The sequence below is a fragment of the Gorilla gorilla genome, chromosome 1 (assembly GCF_029281585.2).
Source record: "Gorilla gorilla gorilla isolate KB3781 chromosome 1, NHGRI_mGorGor1-v2.1_pri, whole genome shotgun sequence".
Lineage (NCBI taxonomy): Eukaryota > Metazoa > Chordata > Mammalia > Primates > Hominidae > Gorilla > Gorilla gorilla.
The window spans coordinates 194269745-194295526 of record NC_073224.2 but is presented as its reverse complement, the minus strand read 5'-3'; the positions used below and the strand labels follow the sequence as shown (position 1 = coordinate 194295526).

Sequence of the window (25782 nt, the reverse complement as noted above, 5' to 3'; positions counted from 1 at the left end):
AGCAATGTTAATTAAGTTACTTTTCATGAACTTTTTCTACTTAAAATCTGCTTCCATGTTGGCTACGGTAGCTCATGCCTGTAATCCCAGCACTTTGGGAGGCCAAGGTGGGTGGATCACTTGAGGCCAGGAATTCAAGACAAGCCTGATCAACACGGTAAAACCCTGTCTGGACTAAAAATACAAACATTAGCCAGGCATGGTGTAGTCCCAGCTAGGGAGGTGGAGGCTGCGGTGAGCTGAGATTGCGCCACTGCACTACAGCCTGGGCAACAGAATGAGACTGTCTCAAACAAACAGACTAACAAACACCACCACCAAAACAACTGCTTCCAAATTCAGGGTTCTATAAGCTCTCAGTTGTCTGTATTTTGACTCTACTACTATGGTAACATTTCAGTGGTGTTTGGGGGTTGTGGGGGTGGGGTGGGGGGGCAGAATAACCCGCTACAGTCAGATGTTAGTTACCATGGGCAAATGCATGAGATGAGAAACAAGAGATAAAAAGAGATAAGGAATCTTTGCTCCCCTCCCTGCTAAGAAAAAATTTTAAAGTTGTGCCTTTAAAATGGCAAAATCTACCTACCCCATACTCCAGAAGGTGTCCCAATAGGTCTGCATGGCTGATGCTGTTTGCCAGCTTCTGGATTCAAGGAAGGCTAGGAAAAAAGGGACATGAATGGTTGATACAGAAAGCTGATCATTTTGGCACTTTTCACAAAGTAGCCATCACCATGGAACCTATCAAATAATTACATATTTTACATATTAGCAACACTTACTAATTTGACACTGTATTCAGAATTGTAACAAACAGAAAATATCAAAATACAAAATCAATAGGTATTATGTTAATATTAGGTTCTCCTGAGTTTCATTTCCTTTGATATAAGGGATTTCATTTATTTTAAATAAACAGACTAAATGTGCAAATTCCCACTTTCCTATAGGATATGTATGCCAAATAAGGAGGCACTGAAAGTTAGATGAACAAGAATGTGGATCATTTTCCTCAGATTAAAGGAGGACAATGTGGTCAGTGAAATGTATAGTATTCACTGCATTTCTAAGATGGGTGTAGGGCAGGGGCAGACCATATGCCAAGGACTGTGCTAGAAATACAATAAAGAGCCCCTGTCTTCACACGGGTCACAGTTTTGCTATAAAAACTTGTAGACAAGTTAAGTACAATAAAAGGTTACAAGGATGATGAAAAAAATTCATATTAGGGAAGAAGGAGTACTCAGTAAGAAACATCAATTCTACTTGAAAGAGAAGTGTTATCAGAAAAGGCTTTACTAACAGGTGATTTAAGAATCCTTAAAGATGAATTCCAACGCTGGAAAATCGGTAATTCCAGGAACAGAAAGCATTAAAAAGAACAGAATATTCAGGTCTGCAAATAGTTCAGCATGAGTAGTGCTAGGGAAGGAGGGGACCCTTCTGTAGGGAAAGAGGTATCTGGCAAAGTGGGCAAGAGCCAGCTTGTGGAGGATTTCTTAGGGGAGATTAAGTTTTATTCTACAGGTAATGAGGATCCATCTTTCATGCAGTTAACATAATCTATCAATTTACAACCGTCACTCTAGTAGCAGCTTGAAGGATGGATCTGAGGTATTTAAACATCAACTAAGAGACCATTAGGAGATCAATTCCATAGTCCGGGAGGGTAATAAAGGTAACAGAAGTAGAGAACGAGATAAGGAAAAGGGCAGGGAAGAGTTAAGAGCAATAGACTAGACTTAATAACTAATCGTATGACACTGCTGTCCTAGCCCAAACTTTACAATCTGGTAACAGGGTAGGAAAATGGCTTTTTTTTTTTTTTTTTTTTTTGAGACAGAGTGTCACTCTGTTGCCCAGGTTGGAGTACAGTGGCACAATCTTGGCTCACTGCAACCTCCACTTTCCAGGTTCAAGCAATTCTCCTGTCTCAGCTTCCTGAGTAACTGGGATTACAGGTGCGCACCACCACACCCAGCTAATTTTTCTATTTTTAGTAGAGACAGGGTTTCACCATGCTGGCCAGGCTGGTCTCGAACTGACCTCAAGTGATCCACTCACCTTGGCCTCCCAAAGTGCTGAGATTACAGGCATGAGCCACTGTGCGCAGCAGGAAAATGGCTTTTCAGCACAATTGCCTGTGAACATTATACAACAACAAAAAGACACCCAGGCTCCACTACAGAGCTTCAGAATCAGAATCTCCAGGGGCAGGGCCTCTAGCAGGTATGTATTTTCCAAGCAATCAAGGTGAGAACCACTACAATAGGAGAACAAGCCCAAATGCAAATGAAACTACCAACTCTCTATGTAAGTGGACAAATCAGTGACAGATTTTCAAGGACAGGTAAATACATTCCTCTAGATGGAGTAGTAGAGGCAGAAGGAGTACCCAGCCATAAAAGCTGTGGTTGTTTCATTTTTTTTTTTTTTTTTTGAGACGGAGTTTCGCTCTGTCGCCCAGGCTGGAGTGCAGTGGTGCGATATCGACTCACTGCAAGCTCTGCCTCCCGGGTTCACGCCATTCTCCTGCCTCAGCCTCCCGCGTAGCTGGGACTACAGGCGCGCGCCACCATGCCCGGCTAATTTTTGTATTTTTAGTAGAGACGGGGTTTCACCGTGTTAGCCAGGATGGTCTCGATCTCCTGACCTCGTGATCCACCCGTCTCGGCCTCCCAAAGTGCTGGGATTACAGGCGTGAGCCACCACGCCCGGCCCCTTGTTTCATTTTAATAGGCATGTTGTACCCAGGGTTCTCAGAGACAATGCTCCTATTTATACAGTATCTTTGATCTCTTTCTACTGTTTTAAAAAATACAGTTTTAAAACTTGTAAAATATAAACAGGAAAAATATAAAACGAATGAATAAGTTAATGGGTAAAAGTTCTTTTAAACACTACATGGTTTAAGCAACATAACATTACCAGACAAACCAGAAAGACATTACAAATCTCATTAGAAAAAAACCCCAAAACTACTCATACTTATGGTGATCACCGCATTTTTTTTTTTTTACTAACCCATTGTGTCTCCCTTGACACTATAGTTTTGTCTCCAAAAACAATCTCAACTTTTAGTCTACTAGTTTTTAGAAAATCTTAAGCCTCTTTCTATAAATTGGTAGTTGGTTCTAGAGGTTACAGAATACTTAGTGGTTTTGTATTCTTCCATTAGGAGACACACACAAATAACATGTGGTTGTGCTTCTTTTAGTGATGCTGGCAGACACTGGTGCTCATAGCCTAAAACTGTCAGCTCAATACAAGATGCAAAAACAATGATCTAATTTTACAATTCTTTATAAAGTAGTAAACTTCCATAAATAGGAACTTCCCCTATTTGGCGATTCAACAGTACAGTTCATATAGAAAAAATATGATACATGCTTGTTCCTAAGGTGAGGTAGGTATCATTGTGAATTCACAGATTTAAATCCAATTTGATGTGATTCAACCCTCGTCGTTATTATTATTAATTGATGCATAAAACTGTCCCATGTTTGGCCTGTGGAACCCTCTTCAATTTGGCTTCTAAATCCTTTTGCTACAACCCTAAGTAGTTCTTTACTTGTTATCTAGTTTGAAAAAATATTCCAAGCTCTTCTTTTAAGTATGCTGTCTGGATAAATTATTTCAAGATCACAATCCAGGCAGTAGAGCCACTCATTGCTATGGGGTTGTTCACTGTTTTTATGTCTTTTCAGTGGACAGAACCGCCTAGAAGTATGTATTTTTCACTCCAAAGCTAAAACACCTCATAACTTATTACTGATATTCCCAATTCAAACTGAGTACCCTTGTGGATTTTACGGAACATCTATTTTATGTTATTTCCTCCTACAAGAATCCTGATTCTCAAGCATACAAAGGATAGAATATCATATTTAATTGCTTTATCCCATATTATGCACAAGTTTCAGAATAGCAATGTCAGTATTTCACCAGTGACCAAAATGTTTTGTTTTTTTTGGACATGTTCTCCCCATCTTCCCACTTTAAAAAAGTTATACTGTGTCCAGATTGTGAGATCATATAACTATCACATGCTAACTCTCTTTTAACCCTCATTTCTTCTTAGCTCTACAATTAACCATACATTTAATATTTACCACCATTCCTTTTGTAATCTTTCTGGTTAGTTTGTCAGAAGCTTGTTCTTCAGTAGTTCTCAGGAAAAGTCTTGGAAACGATATTCCGAAGTTTTTTTTTTTTTTTTTGAGGCATTTTATTTGTAAATATGTATTGCATCCCTAGAAACAAAATCCAAGGATTTTCCCTCCTGTGTGTTTTCGTCTTGCTTCTTCATGGTCCATGATACCAGCTAAGGCTGTCAATATGACGAAGTCAAATGGTTGGGATAGAAGCAGATTGTTCTGCCGTTTTTCTAGATCTTTGAGTTGCAAATCAAAGCTGGGGCTCTACACTTGTTTAGCCTGCCTGTGAGGTTCACAATTTTCCCAGCTCTGTTATCATCAATGATTTCAAATTTTCCAATGTAACGATGCTTCATCATCACAGCTAGAAGTTGGAGAATGACTTTGGAGCATGGCCTAGTAAGAACCGGCGTTTCCCTCTCTTTTTGGCATTGGTGATACTCTTGAGAGCAACAGGTAGGACGTTCACACACACCATTGTGGCAGCGCGAAACAATGCCGGAAAGAGCAATATTCCAAGTACTTACACATTGATGTTTGTCTGTGATCTTTATAACTGAACATTAGCTTGACAAAGCACAAAATCTTTGGCTCACATTTTCTTTATTGTAATTGTTACTCCATTTACTTGTTATAAAGCTTTGCTGTCACAGTCTATCTGGTTTTCTTTCTCTTAACAACTCAGTCTTTATGCCTGAATGGCCAAAGGATATCTTTCTTTTTTTGTTCAAGTCTAGTATTTTGTAAGAGTATGTCTTAGTCATCCTGCTGTCCTTTCAATTTGTAGATTCAAATCTAAATGTATTTCAGAAAAATGTTCTTGAACTATACTTTTCAGTATTTTTTTTTTTTTTTTGAGACGGAGTCTCACTCTGTCCCCAGGCTGGAGTGCAGTGGCGCGATCTCAGCTCACTGCAAGCTCCACCTCCCGGGTTCACGCCATTCTCCTGCCTCACAGCCTCCCGAGTAGCTAGGACTACAGGCGCCCGCCACCATGCCTGGCTAATTTTTTGTATTTTTAGTAGAGACAGGGTTTCAACATGTTAGTCAGGATGGTCTCGATCTCCTGACCTCGTGATCTGCCCCCCTCGGCCTCCCAAACTGCTGGGATTACAGGTGTGAGCCACCGTACCCGGCCACTTGTCAGTATTTAAGCTATTCCTTTATTTTGGTTTTCTTTCTGGGGGCGGGGGTGGGAAGATCCTATTATATATCTATATTAGATCTTTTCTGCCAAACTTTTTTTTTCCAGTTTTAATTTCTTACCTATGTATTTCTCCTTCATTTAAAAAATTTTCCTTCGCTGTCTAATTCTTGAAAAATATTATTTATTCTCTTTATTCTTTCTTTAGTCTTTATTTTTCTGAAATCTTTTATTATTACTTCTTTTCAAGAGTTCTAGCCCCTTATTTTGAGTTTTCCCAGATGATTTTTTTTTTTTAAACCAACTTAGGATTTTTTTTTTTTTTTTTTTTTCTGAGACCGAGTTTCATACTCTTGTTGCCCAGGCCGGAGTGCAATGGCGCGATCTTGGCTCACTGCAACCTCTGCCTCCCGGGTTTACGTTCTTTAATGTCCTGGTTATCTTCTCCCTACCGCTTTTATCTGAACCTTTCCTTTCGTCTCTACTGACTTGTCTCTCTGCAGCTCAATCTGGATTATATTTCCAACAGTTTGTCCTCAGTGAGGGGCTTTGTTCTGGAAGGGTATAGTGGCCAGTTAGCATGAACAACGATAGAACCCTGTGCTGGTTACTGCTTCTTAGTCACAAAGTCATCCCTTCTGCCTGTTGAGCAAAAATGTGCCTGGACACTTTAAAACTTTTCCTTTGACAGCTGGCATGTTAACTTCTGCCAGCGGAGAACAATGGAGAGATTTTTACTTCCTGTTCCCGTGTGTTTTTCAGCAGGCTCCCACAGCACCCAGTTCCTCAAAGCCAGGTTCTGACATATAAGTGAGCTCAGAGACCAGCAGCTTCCCGCAGCACCTCATCTGAGTAGTTTTGTAGCAGAGTGACACCTCTCATGAAAAGCCTTTCAGCACGCTTCCCCAGAGAAGCACATCAGCAATTACTCTGCCATTCAGTGAGCCACAACTGAGCCCTTTCTAACCAGGTATGAATCTCAGCCCTGGGGTGGTGGTAGGGAAATGGGGGACTCATTCTTGGACACACTGTCTTAGCCCTAAGGGTAGTGGCTGCTCCTTGTATGTATGCATGTATGTCTGTGTGTATGTTTTTTTCTTTTTTTTTGAGACAGGGTGTCACTCTGTTACCCAGGGTGGAATGAAGTGGTGCCATCTGGGCTCACTGCAGCTATGACCTGCCAGACTCAAGCAATCCTCCCACCTCAGCCCCCTGAGTAGCTGGGACTACCAGGTACCCACCACGTCCAGCTAATTTTTAAATTTTTTTGTAGAGACAAAAGTTTCACCACGTTGCCCAGGCTGGTCTCAAACTCCTGGACTCAAGCAATCACCCTGCCTCGACCTCCCAAAGTGCTGCAATCACAGGCATGAGCCACTGAACTGTGACTACGTGCTATTTCTATTTTCTTTAAAGATCTTTTTACTTTGTACTAGTCAATCCTTCATTACTCCAATCTTGCTATAGTTAACAATTCCTTATATTAACTTTCTCTATTCAAACTACTGTGTGGTTTGAACTCTTGACTGGTCCAGTCAGATCCTTCATACCTTATCCCAGAGCCCCTGTATTTACTCGTTATTCCATTACGGAAAACTACTCCCGATTAACTGCTGCTCTTCTCAAATATGCCCTACGAGCTTTCCAGAAAAACGGTTGGCTCTGCTAGCATTCTTTATGCTGTCAGGTGCTCTGCTGCTTCCCTTCAGTTCCCCCTGCACAAATGCTAGTATTAACCAAGCCTCTTATATAGATTTTGGTGGTTTGTCCCTATCCCTTTACGGGTTTGTGGGGAAATATCATTTTGCTTTGACGTAGATGGCATCTGTAGATTTTGTTGGTTCCTCAACTGTACTTGCTTTGTCTTATTTTTAACTTTACTTTAAAATAATTTCAGGGCTGAGCACGGTGGCTCACACCTGTAATCCCAGCACTTTGGGAGGCTGAGGCAGGTGGATCACTTGAGGTCAGGAGTTTGAGACCAGCCTGACCAACATGGCGAAATCCCGCCTCTACTAAAAATACAAAAATTAGCTGGGCGTAGGGGTGCGCATGCCTGTAATCCCAGCTACTTGGGAGGCTGAGGCAGGAGAATGGCTTGAACCCAGGAAGCGCAGGTTGCAGTGAGCCAAGATCGCGCCATTGCACTCCAGCCTGAGACACAAGAGTGAATCTCTGTCTCAAATAATTTTGTGCAGGAAACAAAGTTTTCACTGCAACCTGTTGCATGAGATCAGGTATGGAATTTTCTACTTGTGGCATGACATCCACACTCAAAAAGTTTTAGACTGCAGATGCTCAACCTGTATTAATATTTCACATTTGCTTCCCCATTCTTTCTCCTGAACCATGTGCAAGTTGCAGGACTTGATGCCACTTACCCTTAAATATGTATTTCCTTAGAAGGATATCTTTTACATAATCAGAGTAATTATTAACACTTATACATAATATTATCTAATCTACAACACTTATTCAAATTGTCCCACTGATGTTTTAGCAAAAGAAAATTTTTGCAAAATGGTTTTGCCTCACCCAGTAGTTATTTAATCTAGGTTTACATGTTGTTTTCAGTTGTCATATCTCTAGTTCTTTTATCTGGAGCTTTTTTTTTTTTTTTTCATGGCCTTAACATTTTTGAAGACTACAGGCCAGTTATTTTGCAATTCTTTTGTAGAATCCTCAATTTGGGCTTGTCTGATGTCTCCTATGATTAGATCCAGGCAAAGCATTTCTGGAAGGAATGTTACAGAGGTGATGGTGCATATTTCTCAGTGCCATCATATCAGGAGGTTTAAATCTATGTTTCACTACTGGTAATTTTAATATTTTTAATACTAAAATTTTCATACAGTAAAATGTACACATATAAAATATACTCAATTCTATGAGTTTTTAAAATGCTAATACCTCCCTAACTTCTATGAAGATTATTAACACTTCCATCAACCAGAAAGTTCCCTTCATACCCTTTCCCAGTTAACAGTCCCAGTTATGGGACTGTGCACAGGCAACCATAAAACCATTCTGATTTTCTTTCCCATCATACATTATTTGGCTGTTCTGGAATTTCATATATAGTTTTTCTACAGAGTCCTTAGGATTTTCATTTCACCTGCAAACACAAAGTTTTATTTCCTCTTGTTAAACTGTATACATTTCTTTTTCTTGCCTTATTGTACTTGTTAGGACCTCCAATACAATGATAAATACAAGTGATGAGTAAACATCTTAATATTGCTCCCAATATTAAAGGGAGCTCTGCTTTTACTGGATGGATAATTGGGGAAGATGAAAAAGCTGTAGCCAATACTGCTGGCATCCTCTCAGAGTCCCTTCTCTCCACCAATTTCTTACTCCTCAGGTTTCAAACACATCCAAGTCTCCTAATCCTAGAAAACTCTACCCTCACACCTGGCTCTTTATTCTCCAAAGAGTAGTGTATCATTCATCACCAACTTACTCTCTAACCCTTACAACCACACTTGTCACTTTTGAAAGGCCATCCCAAACTGCCAGAGTCAAAGCTCTCTCCCATACTTAGTAACAGCTACCATTTAAAAATCTGTGTTCCTGTCTATATCATGTACTTCAAAAAAGCAAAAAACAAAAACCTATCTGTCAAGGTCTGTGCTGAGTGGTTCACAAACATTCTCTAACAACTCAGGGACAATTAGGACTATTTAACTTGCCCAGGTAACAATATAGGACTGTTAATTACACGAAACCAATATGATTTTAAAATAATTTTCTAATTATACATACATATGGTATAGAAAAAAATAATATAGAAAATCTACTGCAAACAATCAGGTCCCAAAACATCTTCAATTTGTGATTTTTATCTACCTACTTTTTCTTGGTATACTTGTTCCTTCTTCAGCTAACCACTTCTCAGTCTCCCTTACTGCTAATCCACAGGTTCTGCTCTACACCTCCCTTCTTTCCAATGTATTACTCTCCTTGAGCGATTTTATTTATCCACAAACCTCAACTATTATCTCTATTTTCACGTGCACTTCTCTAGACCTAACCCATCTCTTTGGCATCAAGAATTTGTTTTCTCCAACCAATTCTGCTCCTTCTGCTTTCTCTCTTCAAGTTAATTACATATTATTCATCAAGTCACTTTGGATAGAAATCTTTAGGAAAATTTGCATTACCTTCTTTTTTATGTACAGAAAGCTCAACAGTGTACATTTAATCCAATTGGTGGCAAGTTCTTTAGCCTTTGCCTTTATGAGCTTGGCAATGCGAGTCACAGACTTGGGACCCAGGACATTGCCTCCCCAGTGATGGCAGATCTCATTGTATCTGTCATTGTAATCGATCCTGATAGCTTCCACCAGCTTAGACAAAGCTCCTTTGTCTTCCAAGTTAACCTGTGTGAAGGCAACCAGTGGTGCAGGTCTTTCTGTGGAGTAGACATCCCACTCTTGACTTCCCCTTGATAATGCAGTAAGGGACACCCATTTTACGACACAGGGCAGGTAGGAAGACAACCAGCTTGATGGGATCCATGTCATATGCAATCACCACTAGCTGAGTCTTCGCGTTCTCCACCAAGGTGGTGAAGTGCTGACTCCTGCTTGAAAGACAGGTGGTCTCTTACTGGGGACATCCCCTTTGCCGGCAGCTTTCTTCTCAGCCTGGGCCAATAGCCTCTGCTTCTTTCTCTTGCTTTGTCTCTGATCTGTACTTGTGGGCCAGCTTAAGTAGCTGAGTAGCTGTTTGGCAGCGCAGGGCCTGGATGAACTGGTTAATCGCAGGAGGCATTTTCAGCTGCATATAGAGGATGGCTCTCTGCTGCTGCAACCTGATATAGCAGGGCCATTTCACAAAGCAGGTGAGGTCTCTTTTGGGCTGGGTGTCCTGTCCAATGCCAAAATTCTTAGGCCTTTTCTTAAACAGCGGATTCACCACTTTCTTGGCCTCCTGCTCTGCTTCTTGACGACAGCAGGGGCCAGAGCCAACTTCTTCCCCTTGCCCTTCTTTCCTTTCGGCATCTTGGGTGGCGGGAGGAGAAGAAATCTTATTTTTGACTCTTCCTTCTCTAATTAAAAATACCTCAGTTCCAATCCTTTAAGTTTAGTCTCCAAAACAAGGTCTTTTACAAACTGAATTTCCATTAACAGAAAAATGGATAAATAAATCAAGTGTATTCACACAATATAATATTTGCTATAGAGTAGTAAAAAAGATCTAGAGCAAAGTGTGTCAGCCATGACACTACTAACATTTCAGCCTGGTTAATTCTGTTATGAGGCTGTCCAGTGCGTTTTAAGTGTTTAGCAACATCCCTGATCTCTACATATTAGATGATATTAACACTAACCCCAGTTGTGACAACAAAGATGTCTCCATATAATGCCAAATATCCCCCAGCGGGCAAACTTGCCCCTAGTTGAGAACCACTAAGCTAGAGCCTCATGATTCAACACATGTAAGCTTCAAACAATTTTACATAAATAAGAGAATTACAGTATGAATTATTCATATGAAGGTAAAAAAATGCACAAATTGATAAAATAGAATGTTTGTATCATTCCCACTGGGAATGTCACAGGACTGATAATGAAGTTTCTAATCAAACTATGCTAATCAGTAGCATACTACCCAGTTTAAAAGGTACAATTACTTCTACTTTACTCCACACTATTTCTTGTTTGCTACAATCTTCTCTTTTTCTTATTGAAGTACATAAGAAATCAAAACTATTGGGGATTCAAATAAATTAGTCTTCTATATGCACAGTTGGCTATGGTTATAATATTAGATATACTCTAAATATTTCATTTCAGATACAAATTATGTTAAAATCATTATGGGTTTATTTAATCATAGAATAAAAGTATTAAAGGAAAGTTGTTTTTTAATAAGAATATACTGTAATTGCTGCATTTTTTTTTTTTTAAGAGATAGAGTCTTGCTTCCACCTCCGCCTCCCAAGTAGCTGGGGCTATAGGTGCACACCACCCATGTCCACCAGCTCTGTTGCTAATGCTTTCATTGCTAGTTTGATATGAATTTCATCAAGTTCCTTAAGTGTAATGAGCAACATACATTGTTTTCAAATTATTCCCACTGGTCTTTCTTGGATTTGCTTGTAATACAAGTTTGCTGTATAAATAATAAAGATTACCTTTGAAATTGTAGTAATTTCTCGACTATTTGTTATCTAGAACATTCTGGACAAATATTCAATATGTAAGGGCAGTATAGACCTTCCTGAGGATAAAGTTTTGAAGAACAGTCACCTGGGAATAGGAATTCACATTAATATATAATTTACAGCAAGGACCCCAGGTCACTTCCTAGACTTGAGGGTAGAGGAGCTAATGCCTAAATTTCACTCCTCTTTAGGTGACTCTACTAACTGATGAAATGGCTATAACAGAAGTGACTGATCGATGTGCTACTTAAAAACAGCTAGAGGCTGGGTGCGGTGGCTGTCTGTAATCCTAGCACTTTGGGAGGCCGAGGTGGGAAGATCACTTGAGGTCAGGCATTTGAGACTGGCCTGGGCAACATAGTGATAGCTAGTCTCTATAAGAAACAAAAAAATTAGCTGGGCGTGGTGGCATGAATGCAGTGGTGCAATCATAGCTCACTGCAGCCTCAAACTCCTGGGCTCAAGTAATCCTCCTGCCTCAGTCTCCCTAGTGGCTGGGACTGCAGACATGTGCCATCATGCCCAGCTAATTTTTCAAAATTTTTTTACAGAGACAAGGGTCTTGCTGTGCTCCCCAGGCTGGTCTCAAACTCCTGGCATCAAGCAATCCTCCTGGCTTGGTCTCTGAAAGTGCTGGGATTACAGGCATGAGCCACTATGCCTGGCCAACTTAAAGATACTGATTTGTTAAAATGATAATCTTTTTTTTCTTTTTTTTTTTTTTTGAGACGGAGTCTCACTCTATTGCCCAGACTGGAGTGTAATGGCGCAATCTCAGCCCACTGCAACCTCTGCCACCTGGGTTCACGTGATTCTCCTGCCTCAGCCTCCTGAGTAGCTGGAATTATAGGCACTTGCCACCAAGCCCAGCTAATTTTTGTGTTTTTAGTAGATATGGGGTTTCACCATGTTGGTCAGGCTGATCTTGAACTCCTGCCCTCAGGTGATCCACCCACCTCGGCTTCCCAAAGTGCTCAGATTACAAGCATGAGCCACCGAGCCCAGCCTGATAATCTTTTCTTAAATAAAATATATTTTAAAAATTTTAAAGATACTCTGAAAATGCTACCTTTGATTTAAGAGGCCAAAAGGCATGTAATTTAACACACAATAACATCAAGTGTTACTGAACGTATAGGCAACAGCTGAAATACTCCCAACTACATGTTCATGTCACAGTAATTTTATATGATAGAGAACAAAATCAAGAGAAAAAATGTTTTATCATAGTTGGAAAAAAGACAATTTAACATGCAAGAGTACATCTTAACATAATTATATTTGAGTAAACTTTATAAGACTTAAGAGAAATTAAATATTTTTCTAAATTCCAAAGACACAAAGATGAAAAATTTGCTACAAGTTACATAGGAGTTTTGGTCACCATTTTCAAATATTATCAACTTAACTTCTTTCCTCTAAAAACAATAAAAACCTCAACTTACAAATTCCTTTTTCTGTAATTTCTGAAATGTTCTCATTACTAACAGGGTCTCATATTTCAGACATTATTTGTTGGCTTCTAACCACACATCTAAAGATTCATACTTACAAAGTCCTCCTCTTCAAACTGCAACTTTTCCACCTTGTCTTCTTTCTTTTCTTCCCTAATCTCCATAGGTGGCTTTTCCTGAAAAGCACATCCTTTCCGGGAGTGGAAGGTGCCATTCCAGTGGCGATGGTTCCCTGTGCCACCCCCACTACGTTGGCTCATGCCATCATGACCTCGGGAAGAGCTATGCCAACCAGATGCGTTCCCTGTGATTCCAGCATATGCTCCCTTAGAGACACCAGAGTCCACAGAATCATGGCGGAACAGGGAGGGCTGGTGCCAAGAATCTAGAATAGTAAAGAAAAGGACTAATTAGATTGTTTGCTTCCTGATTTGGTTTACGGTATTGGCCAAAGGCCTTCAGGGGACCTCGTTAATAAAAAGTCCACACAAAAAAAATCAAAAAATGTATCTTTTCTTTGTGAGGTAATTTCTGAAATCAGTTCAACTGAACAGATGATTCATGAGAATCATAATCATAGTTAGACCTAGAAAGCCAATGTAGTTGCGTAATGACTACTAGAGAATCTAAATGAAAACTATGTTCAGAAAAGATCCTATTTCAAGATTACAGACATGTACCCACAGCCTGGGCTTGTCCTAAATGAGTAGCTTAAATATAGTCATGAAAGTTGGACATGGCTCACCTCCTGCAGTTCGTAGGGGACCATTGTTAAAAAAACCATCAGAGGAATTATGTCGACGGCGGCTTACTCCAAATCTGCCTTCTCCTCTGGGTAGGTGCTCTCCGTGTTTTTCGAAGGTGGCAGTAGGTGACTAAGATGATGAAGTATGGAGAGGCAAATGGATAAATAGCTATTAGTCCTTTTCAATATCTTAATAGGCTTTGCATCAGGCCTTCAAAAAACAAGTAATAATGGTGATAGAAACTCATATTGTAAGCATATGGACCCTAAGGGTACCCACAGGTGCCTAATTTAGAGAAGTCCTAGGTTATATATTCAATTGTTAATTCACTTCCTTTATTCCAGGAGAGGAGAAAAGCTAGCCACTTCAATTGTTTGCATGAAAGGAGGCGGAGGGAAAAAAAGCCTTGCAAATATTCATAAATATAAGCTCCAAAACTTTACACTTAAAAATATTTATCTTGTAGGAGAGGAAAATCAAGATGATTGCCTCAAAAATAATTCTAAAGTTTTAGTATTTCTGGAATAAGGGTGAAGGCAACGGTTGAAATATCACCCTGGGAGGTCAGTAGTAATTACAGAACTTAAAAAAAAAAAAAAAAAAAAAAAAAAAGAGATGAAGTCTCACGGTCGCCCAGGCTGGAGTGCAGTGGCACAATCAAAGCTCACTACAGCTGCTTACCCTTGAGCTTAAAGGATCCTCCTGCCTCGGCCTATGGAGTAGCTAGAACTATTGGCCCATGCCACTAAGACTGGCTAATTTTTTAATTTTTTTGTAGAGATGGGGATCTCACTATGTTGCCCAGGCTGATCTCTCAGTCCTGGCCTCAAGCAATCCTCCTGCCTTGGCCTCTCAAAGCTCTGGGATTACAGGTATAAGCCACAGCTCCCAACTACTAGAGTTTTTACAGTTTTATAAAACATTTATTTCCAGATATAATACCTGTAACAATACTAAACTTTTGGCATCATACCCATTTTACTCATTTACACATAATGAAAGAAGTCAGACAGAAAAAATAAGTCTTTGAGGTAACAAAACTGGAAGGAAGCAGTTTGAGAAACATTGTTATAGATGAACTCTAATATCCCTTCCTATTTCAAAGAATTTTATTCTATGACATTCTTAAACGATAGAGACCAAAGTCCACAAAGCCATGAAAATATGGGTATGTTTGACAAGGAAAACCGTAAGTCGGGGCATGTTTACATTTATTTTTCTTACTATCAACATCCTTGCCAATATTTTACCCATTCGAGTCGGTAAAAAGATTTTCTCCTGTTTTCTCTTAAAAGTTTTATGGTTTTAGCTTTTTAACTTATGTTCCATTTCAGGTTAATTTTTTTGTGTATGAAGCAAAGGCTGAGGTTCTTTACTCCGCCCCCATATAGATAGAAGCTAGTTCTTCTAGCTCAAAAACACACTATCATCACTTCCCCATTGAATTACCTTTGTACTTTAGTCAAAAAACAACAAAATACATACATAAGCCTTTTTTTTTTTTTTTTTAAGAGCCAGGGTCTCAGTCACCCAGGCTGGAGTACAGTAGCCCAATCATAGCTCACTGTAGCCTCAAACTCCTTGACTCAAGCAATCCTCCTGCCTTAGCCTCCCAAGGAGCTGAGATGACAGGTATTCACCACCACACCTCCCTAGCTTTTGTTGTTGTTTTTTTTTTAATTTTTCTTGTAGAGACAAGGTCTCACTTTGCTGCCCAAGCTGGTCTCAAACTCCTGGCTTTCAAGCAATCCTTCTGCGTCAGCCTCTCAAAGTGCTGGATTACAGGCATGAGCTACTGAGCCCAGCCTCTACAGGCCTATTTTTGAACTCTCTATTCTATTCCTTTTATGTCTATCATTACGCCAAAACCACAGGGCTTTGCTTATTATAGTTTCGAAAATGAAAGAATGTCTTCTAATTCTTTTTACTTAAGTTCACTGTGCTAAAACAATTATTCTTCTCTGATAGATCTATATACTTTTCAGGTAGCCCACTAGCTCCAAGCCTTGGGTCAGATTAGGCCAATTATGAGGTCCTGCAAATTTTGTTAAGACAATTTGAAATGAAGTTTAGAGCCGGGTGTGGTGGTTCATTGCTGTAATCCCAGCACTTTGGGAGACTGAGGCAGGTACATCGCTTGAGCCCAGGATTTCAAGACCAGCCGGGTAACATGGCAAAACCCTGTCTTCTACAGAAAACTACAAAAAGTTAGCTGGGAGTGGTACTGTGCGCCTGTAATCCCAGCTACCTGGGAGGATGAGGTAGGAGGATCGCCTGAGCCAGGGAAGTCAAGGCTGCAGTAAGCCATGATCACATCACTGCACTCCAGCCTGGGCAACAGAGTAAGACCCCGTTTCAATAAAAAAAACAAACAAAAATCCCCAAATGAAGTTTAGCCTGGTACAGTGGCTCATGCCTGTAATCTCAGCACTTTTGGAGGCTGAGGTGACAGGATCGTTTGAGGCCAGTTCTAGACCACCTTGGGCAACATGGTGAGACCCTATCTCTACAAAAAACCCAAAAAAGTTAGCTGGGCATGGTGGTGCTCACCTGTAGTACCAGCTACTCTAGAGACTAAGGCGAGAGGATTGCTTGAGCCCGGGAGTTCAAGGCTGCAATGAACTATGACCATGCCACTGTACTCCAGCCTCGGTGACAGAGACCCTGTCTCAAAAATAAATAAGTAAAATAAAATTGAAACAAAATGAAGTTTAGAGCAAAAGACCATGGGTCTAGATGAGACCAGAAGCACCTTCCCAAAAGTCCACATTTTAAAATAGGAAAGGTAGGCCTTTATTTTTGGGAATGCCTACCAATTTCATCCTTCCTCTATTCGCTGGCAAAATGGGAAGCACTTTTAAGTTTACTAGCTTCCCAAATGTTTTATCAATAACTCAGGCTGATTCTTTTGTGTACTGTGACTAGGTCTGCTTTAATCTATATAAACTGGTAATTCCATTTATGTTTACCCTTAATACAACACACATCCCCCCTGAAACTATTAAGTAGGTTAATGCCTCTAAAACAGTTTCTAGGATTTAATCTGAGATCCATGTAGTAGTTGAACAATCACTGCCTCTACCTTTTCCTCCTCTTCATCTATCGCCATAAACAAATGTGTGTTCACTCCAAAGGTCTGTTTACCCAAGTGCCATTCCCCTTTTACCTCTGCCCCTTTGACCTCCACAATAGGTTAGCAAGTACGTTTAATCTCCAAAGTGTGCTGCAGCTAATACAAGACTTAACTGTGTCATGTAATGAGAAAAGCCTTAGGATATAACGAAAAAAGTGAGATACTTAAAAAAAGAAAAAAAGAAACATAAAAAAGTGAGATACTTGGCAGTAATAAGGTAGACATTCATGTGGACTGCCTAATTACTTACATCCTTCTAACAGAAAGCTATTAAGTCTATGAAAATGTTTTTGAAATCCTCACACGAGGTTGAATATATTAAAAAACATCAAGACTGGGCTGAGTGCAGTGGCTCACGCCTGTAATCCCAGCACTTTGGGAAGTCCAGGCAGGCGGATCACTTGAGCTTAGGAGCTGAAAACCAGCCTGGGCAACATGGTGAAATTCCATCTCTATAAAACAACAACAACAAAAACAAAAATTAGCAGGGCGTGGTGGTACACAGCCTGTAGGCCCAGCTACTCTGGGAGCTGAGTCAGGAGGACTGCCTGAGCCCAGAAGGCCAAAGCTGCAGTGAGCTGTGATCACACTACCGCACTTCATCCTGGGTGACAGAGGGAGACCCTGTCTCAAAACAAAATGAAACCAAAAAACAACCAAAACCACCCCCAAACCCTCTCGTATTTGAGAAGTTACTACAGGAATGGAGAACAGTACCTTAGCTGACTGTGGTGTTGAGAAATTTAGCCAAGCAGGAACAAAATCATGCTGCGCCATTTAGGTCCAGTGTCTCCTTTCAGTAAGGTGAGGCATCCAACCTCATGGCCAGGATCTGAAAACAAAACAATTCAAATCACTTATGTTTACAAGAATCTGACACCAATGTGTAAAGGAATCTGTAATTATTCTAAGATTCCTCTTTACAGAAAGACCTGCCCTCTGGGCCTCTCTACAGATTACTTACCAAGCCTTATAATTCAGAGAAGTTCTAAATAAAAGCAATTTTTGTTAAAACAAAAGTTCTAAACAAAAGAAAACTGTAACATGAGCCTGGAAGATTTATTTTTATTTTTTGTTAGAGGAAGGGTCTTGCTGTGTTGCCCAGGCTGATCTTGAACTCCTGGCCTCAAGAGATCATCCTGCTTCAGCCTCGCGAAGTGTTGGGATTACAGGTGTGAGTCACTGCGCCCAGTGAATCTGGAAGGTTTTATGAAGGAAGCTAATGAATTCTTGATTGTTACATCAAAGAACATGAAGAATTAAACATCTATTTAAAACCACAGATACTTATCAAAAGAGATTAATCTGCTTCAAGTACTCAGGTAACTTCTAGCAAAAGCAGTAGAAAAGATCTTCTTGGCTGGGCACGGTGGCTCACACCTGTAATCTCAGCACCTTGGGAGGCCGAGGTGGATCGCTTGAGCCCAGCAGTTCGAGACCAGTCTGGGCAACATGGCAAAACCTCATCTGTACAAAAATAATAATAAAGGAGCCAGGTGTGGTGGCACACGTCTGTGGTCCCAGCTACTCTGGAGGCTAAGGTGGGAGAATCACCTGAGCTGGGAAGGTTGAGGCTGCAGTGAGCTGAGATTGCACCACTGCACTCCAGCCTGGGTGACAGAGTGAGACCCTGCCTCAAGAAGGGGGAAAAAAAAGATCTTCCTAGAGAAGGACGATACAACCTCTCAAGAGCTTTTGTATTTAGTTCACATTAATTTCTTCAAATACCAACTAGCATCAGTTTTCCTGAGATCTGTTGGTGTCTTCAAACCACCCCACTGATATTCTCCAAAATTAAATACATCAGAAAGCAGTAGGTATTTTTCATGATGCATATACATAGAGTCTTCTTTCCAAGTTAGACATATGGAGAATATTTACCGCAGAGTGTAACCTCTGTGGTCCTGTTTCTGAACTCGAGTTGGCCAGCTGGATCTCCCACAAGGTTTTCTTGTTAAAAGGGTGCTTAAGTAACCTGGCCGGCAGCACGACTTATGATGAAGCACGAAGAAGCCAGGTTCTGTGTGGATCACTCTCTCAGTCCCCTCAACTGCTCATCTTAAACTATTTGGTTCCTGACACGTTTCCAAAAGGGGAAAGGGGAAAAGGGGAAGGGGGGAAGGGGAACATAAAAAGTATTTGTTACATTTAAAAAGGGGGGGAAGGGGAAAGAGCTGTATCTATGTTCACCTCATTCAACTTCCTTGAGTTATGGCACTATGATGTTGCTTAATTAGGTAAGACATGGATATTTGCACCGAGTGCAAATACTGTTCATAACAAGGTCATAGCTAGAAAGACAGATGGGCTCAAGTGTGGACAAATAATGTCATCAAGGTAATAGATCAAAAATATTAAAGCCCTATAAAAGATCTGAGCAGTCAACTCCAAAACATCCACATGACAAAGTCCTTAAAATACAAATCTCATTACTCTTACTCATGCAACTGCTAAAAAATAGTGTGCAGATATGTATTTATATTTGCCTTAACCTTCAAAATCTAGGGACATAAATCTTGTCTTTGTTAAAAAAAAAAATAAAAAATAAAAATAGGAATTTGCTACACTTTTCCCTCCACGAACAGCAGCTTTCAAGGCAAATTTCTTGGTATAAAGCTCCTAAATGTATATTCTATGTCTTTGGCCTTTACTATTTATAAATTCAGAGCAAAGTTAAAACATTAGAAAGATGGGTAGGATGGATATTAAGAAATAGTCAAGGAGAAATATAGGTCCAAAATGAGGATTTCTTCTCTTCAGTTTTCTGTGTTTCACTTGTTCTGCTCCTTCCCAAAATCTGAATTGAGCCACTGGAAGGAGATATGAAGAATCTTCTATGCTTTGGTAGAGAAGTCACTTATTATTTTGGATCCATTTCCACCACTTCACAATCATTTGAAAGGCCACACGAATCTATCACTCTGTAAATGAAAAAACAAAACATAAAATCACAGAAGGCAAAATCACTATCATATATACATATATCTGCTAAAATGAGACACAGTTAAATAATGAAATCAAGGTCCTGAGAGTCAAAACTCTTAAGTTCAATTTAGATACTACAGATGTATGTCACCACCTATACCAACAAGATGAATTGGATATAAATCTTTTTTAAGGATTTGAGAAAAGTCACCTAAACAGAGTTTGCTCTTTTTTTTTTTTTTTTTGGAGATGGAGTTTCGCTCTTGTTGCCCAAGCTGGAGTGCAATGTCGCCATCTCAGCTCACTGCAACCTCCACCTCCCGGGTTCAAGCGATTCGCCTGCCTCAGCCTCCTGAGTAGCTGGGATTACAGGTGTGCACTACCACGCCCGGCTAATTTTTTGTATCTTTAGTAGACATGGGGTTTCACTATGTTGTCCAGGCTGGTCTCGAACTCGACTTTGTGATCCACCCACCTTAGCCTCCCAAAGTGCTGGGATTACATGAGTGACCCACCATGCCTGGCCTGGAGTTTGCTTTTTTATATAAAAGCACATGTAATCTCAACACTTTGAGAGGCCAAATTTTCCAATCAGCTATCTAAGGTATTCAGAAATGCAAAATAATAGGTCTTTCAGATATAGATTTTTCTCTCATAAATGGGACAGGTTGCCATGAGTGGTCAAAGAACCATATAGCTTGCTGGTATATCACCAACTACCTATTTGCTTAGTACTAGCCACAGCTAGGATCCTTGAGATATCTGTGACAGTATTTTTTATATATTTATATGGTATATATTTTTAGATACCTGGCTCTCAATTCAGAGATTTAAAACTTTTATAATCTAACTTGTTAGGCACGGAGTGAAACAAAAATTTCTTCGGTAATTTCTCAACATTCTTTCAGGGGATACAAATTAGAAACAGGGTCTCACCCTACTGCCTAGGCTGGAGTGCAGTGACTTGATCGTAGCTCACTGCATCCTTGAACTCCCAGGCTTAAGCAATCCTCTCAGAGACCTCAGCTTCCCGAGTAACAAAAACAGATGGTACAGATATGCACCATCATGCCCATCTAATTAAAAAACATTTTTTTGTAGACACAGGATCTCACTGTGTTGCCCAGGCTGGTCTTGAACTCCTAGGTTCAAGCAATCCTCCTGCTGTGGCCTCTCAAAGTGCTGAGATTACAGGTGTGAGCCACTGTGCCTGGCTGTGGAAATAATTTTTTGATAGAAAAGAATTTTTGCATCTATGGGCAATTCTGGTCTATACTGGTAAATCTTAGTTTGGAAGATATTTCTCATATATCCAATTCAGCAGCCTTGCACTATTGTTCATGGGAATAAGTTCATAGGAATAAGAAATATCAAATTCAGGATAGTAAGTATCTCTGGGGAAATGAAGGGCAATAAAAGAGAGGCCCCAAAGAGTTTCAACTGTATCTGTAATGCATTATTTCTCAAGTTGAGCGATGGGTACAAGATGACTATTCACTTATTGCTCTTTTTATAAACTTCTAACACTTAAAAGAATATTAGGCCGGGTGCGGTGGCTCACGCCTATAATCCCAGCACTTTGGGAGGCCGAGACGGTGGATTAATGGAGGTCAGGAGTTCAAGACCAGCCTGGCCAACATGGTGAAACCCCGTCACTACTAAAAATACGAAAATTAGCCAGGCATGGTGGTGCATGCCCATAGTTCCAGCTACTCAGGAGGCTGAGGCAAGAGAATAACTTGAATCCGGGAGGCGGAGGTTACAGTGAGCCGAGATCCCACCAATGCACTCCAGCCTGGGAGACAGAGCCAGACTCTGTCTCAAAAAAAAAAAAAAAAAGCAAAAAACCCCAAAATTGTTTTTATATAAGCCTACACCTGTAACTCTCAGTAATAGATACATGAAACTGTCCCTGTAGTGAAGTTATTCTGGAAAAATAATCAAGTCAAGCATCCATATGGAAAAGATATAATTAACTGTCTGGTGCATACTTTTTATCTTACGAATTCTAGTTTAAACCACAGAGAACCTGAAGTTCAAGACAGAGAGATAAATCATCTGTTAGGGTATAAAGCTGTTGGACACAAAGGAAAATGCCTCAATTTTCAACATAAACAATTCCCTCTTTTCAATCACCACTAGGTACTTTCCGGTTTTCCAGCTGATACACACCATCACCTTTTCAGTGTTTTACATACCGAATCAAAAGTTTCTATAGCAGAGTCCCAACTTAGGCAGTGACTGTAGAAGAAATACTAACTAGCAATACTTTGCTACTGTTACAGGTCCTACAGCTGTTATATATCCCATAACAATTACTCACCCATCACACTCAAGAAGCTGCGATATCTGAAGTGTAAAGAGTGTGACCTACACATGCATGTGCAGAGTATGTGGTTGAGAGGAGATGCGCCATAAGTGGGGACATTTAATCAAACAGAACAAATAAAAAATGAAGAAGACAGATAAAACAGATTTCTGTTCTGGAAGTAAAAGACTAAAAGGAAAAATCCCAAAATGTTAATCATGGTTTTATTAGGATGGTGGAATTATGGGCATTTTGTTTTATCTTCTCTATTAGTCAAAAGTTTTTGTAACGAACTTACTTGCTCTGCAAATTTTAAATTAAAGATCTTTAGTGATGTCTTTTAGGGCTGTGGCTATTTTTACAGAATGGCTAACTGGGAGACTTCTGCTTATTACTAAAAAATTCTGAGAAGAAAAAACACATCATTTAAAATTCTCTTAGAACTTTTTTTTTTTTTTTGAGACAATAGAGCAGTGTTCAGAGTAGCTGGGACTGCAGGTGAAAGCCACCATGCTGAGCTAATTAAAAAAAAATTTCTTGGGCCAGGCGCGGTGGCTCACGCCTGTAATCCCAGCACTTCGGGAGGCCGAGGTGGGCGGATCACGAGGTCAGGAAATCGAGACCATGGTAAAACTCCATCTCTACTAAAAATACAAAAAATTAGCTGGGCATGGTGGCAGGCGCCTGTAGTACCAGCTACTCGGGAGGCTGAGTCAGGAGAATGGCGGGAACCCGGGAGGTGGAGCTTGCAGTGAACCGAGATCGTGCCACTGCACTCCAGCCTGGGCGACAGAGTGAGACTCCGTCTCAAAAAAAAGGCCGGGCGCGGTGGCTCACGAGGTCAGGAGATTGAGACCATCCTGGCTAACACGGTGAAACCCCGACTCTACTAAAAATACAAAAAATTAGCTGGGCGTGGTGGTGGGCGCCTGTAGTTCCAGCTACTACGGAGGCTGAGGCAGGAGAATGGCGTGAACCCGGGAGGTGGAGCTTGCCGTGAGTGGAGATGGGCCACTGCACTCCAGCTTGGGCGACAGAGCAAGACTCTGTCTCAAATAAAACAAAATAAAATAAAATTCTTCCATAGAGATGGGGTTTCACTATGTTGCCTAGGCTGGTCTCAAATGCCTGAGCTCAAGCATCTCACAGTTTTTTTGTTTTGTTTTGTTTTTGAGATGAAGTCTTACTTCGTGACCCTGGCTGGAGTGCAGTGGCATGACCTCGGATCACTGCAACCTCTGCCTCCTCCCGGGTTCAAGCAATTCTCATGCCTCAGCCTCTCAAGTAGCTGGGATTGCAGGCGCCCACCACCACACCTGGTTAATTTTTGTATTTTTAGCAGAGATAGAGTTTCGCCATGTTAGCCAGGTTGGTCTTGAACTCCTGACTTGAAATGATCCACCGCCTGGGCCTCCCAAAGTGCTGGGATTAAAGGTGTGAGCCACTGCACCTGGCCTCATAGATCTTTTAAAAAAGATGAAAGATGGCCGGGTGTGGTGGCTCACACCTGTAATCCTAGCACTTTGGGAGGCCAAGGGGGTTGGATCACCTGAAATCAGGAGTTCGAGACCAGCCTGGCCAATATGGTGAAACCCCCGTCTCTACTATAAATACAAAAATTCGCTGGGTGTGGTGGCTGGCACCTGTAATACCAGCTACTTGGGAGGCTGAGGCAGGAGAATTGATTGAACTCGGGAGGTTGAAGTGAGCCGAGATCACGCCCATTGCAGGCTGAGGGAGACTCTCACAAAGAAAAACAAAACATGAAAGACTAGACTGGAGGGGAAATCAAGATTCTTTCTAATATGAGATGTCAAGCATGTGCTCTGGAGCTCAAAGGGGAGGTGTGTTCTACTGGTAGAATTTTCATAACTGTCAGTATTTAGTAGACAACATTTAAAGTTTGGGAATAGGTGAAATCCAAGGAGAACACAAAGATGGAAAAGTTGGCCAAGCGCGGTGGCTCACACTTGTAATCCCAGCACTTTGAGAGTTTGAGGCAGGCGGATCACGAGTTTGAGACCAGCCTGACCAACATGGTGAAACCCTGTCCCTGCTAAAAATACAAAAACTAGCCGGGTGTGGTGGTGCACGCCTGTAATCCCAGCTACTCAGAAGGCTGAGGCAGGAGAATCGCTTGAAACCGGGAGGCGGAGGTTGCAGTGAGCCAAGATCACGCCACCACTGCACTCCAGCCTGGGCAACAGAGCGAGACGCCGTCTAAAAAAAAAAAAAAAAAAAAAAAAAAAAAGGGAAAGTTTCCAAGTCTTGTTTATTTCCTTACTTCTTTTCCACCTGTTACTTTCAACTCTTCAAGGTCAAATTACTCTTTAACTTAAAAAACTAATTTTTTAGGCACTACTAGTCTCTTTCCACCATCTGCCTCAGCCTCTCCTACTGGTTGCCACTCTCTGTTCCTAGACTTAGGTTGTAATTATATCACTACCCTGCTCAAAAAGTTCTGATTTCCCACCAACAATACGACAGGATTTAAATTCCTCAGTCTAAGAGACAAGAAATAAGCCTTTCCCCCACCCCTCAAAAACGAGTCTAAAAAGTCTCCTTTAGTCTGGAAGTAATCCCTGCCTCTGAAAATGAAATCTTCAAACACTTTTTTTTTTTTAGACGGAGTCTTCTGTCACCCAGGCTGGAGTGCAGTGGCACCCACTGCAACCTCCATCCCCCAGTGGCACCCACTGCAACCTCCAACCCCCAGGAGAATCAAGCAATTCTCCTGTCTCAGCCTCCCAAGTAGCTGGGACTACAGGCACCCACCACCATGCCCGGCTAATTTTTGTATTTTTAGTAGAGACGGGGTTTCACCATATTGGTCAGGTTAGTCTTGAACTCCTGACCTCAGGTGATCCGCCCGCCTCGGCCTCCCAAAGTGCTGGGATTACAGGTGTGAGCCACCGCGCCCGGCCTCAAAGTACTTTCATTGTGCCTATTAAGCCACTAATACTCACTTCTTCCAGGACACACACAGCATGTATCTAGCATGGTACCATGCATATGATAAAGATTCAAAAGTTTAATAAATTTTTATGAATTATAATAAAGAAAGGATGCAGAGAAATTAGAAACCTAATGTATTGCTGGTAGAAATGTAAAATGGTGCAGCTACTGTGAATAACTGATTAAACACTGAGGCACCATATGACCTAATAATTCTACTTCTAGGTATATATCCAAGAGAAATAAAAACATGTCCACACAAACACTTGTACATGAACATTCACAGCAGCCTTATTCACAATAGCTACAAAGCAGAAACAACTGAAATGTCTATCAACAGATGAATGAACAAAATACTGTATATTCACACCACAGGCTATTATTCAGCTATAAAAAGGAAACGAAGTACTGATATAAGCTACGACATGGATGAACCATGAAAATATTACGTTAAATGAAAGAAGCCACACACAAAAACTGTAAGTTGTATTATTCCACTTATATGGAACATCCAGTCTCACAGAGCTAAAAACAGATCCGTGATTACCAGGGACTGGGAAGAGGAGGGAATGGGGTGTGACTGCTTAATATAGATGAAAATTTAGTTTGGGGTAAGAAAAGGTTCTGGAACTACATAGTGGTGACGGTTGCACAACGCTGAGAATGTACTTCATGCCATGGAATTGCACACTTTTTCAATTGGTTATGATGGTAAATCTTGTATTTTCCCATAATTAAAAAAATTATAATAAAGCAGTCAATGTTAATATTAAATACAAACACTGCCC

General features: G+C 40.7%; 1 protein-coding gene and 1 pseudogene across 12 annotated transcripts in view; both read right to left on the bottom strand.

The window, feature by feature from the left end:
• Positions 1 to 25782, bottom strand: part of GPBP1L1 (GC-rich promoter binding protein 1 like 1) — a 61228-nt gene that overhangs the window by 14554 nt on the left and 20892 nt on the right. For 6 of the 11 annotated variants that reach the window (XM_055347734.2, XM_055347692.2, XM_055347693.2 and 3 more), the window contains 5 exons: positions 18688 to 19727; positions 17524 to 17638; positions 13673 to 13802; positions 13026 to 13312; positions 587 to 659 (listed from right to left, as the gene is read on the bottom strand). In XM_055347734.2, the coding sequence (XP_055203709.1) occupies positions 587 to 659; positions 13026 to 13312; positions 13673 to 13802; positions 17524 to 17583 (550 nt within the window). In that variant the 5' untranslated portion in view covers positions 17584 to 17638; positions 18688 to 19727. Of the gene's footprint in view, positions 1 to 586; positions 660 to 13025; positions 13313 to 13672; positions 13803 to 17523; positions 17639 to 17770; positions 18004 to 18687; positions 19728 to 25782 lie in introns of all 11 variants that reach the window. The other 5 variants (XM_055347720.2, XM_055347709.2, XM_055347730.2 and 2 more) reach the window with 1 other exon arrangement.
• LOC134757376 (large ribosomal subunit protein eL8-like) lies at positions 4204 to 11437 on the bottom strand (annotated as a pseudogene). The gene has a single exon (XR_010131241.1). The product of XR_010131241.1 is annotated as a large ribosomal subunit protein eL8-like (transcript).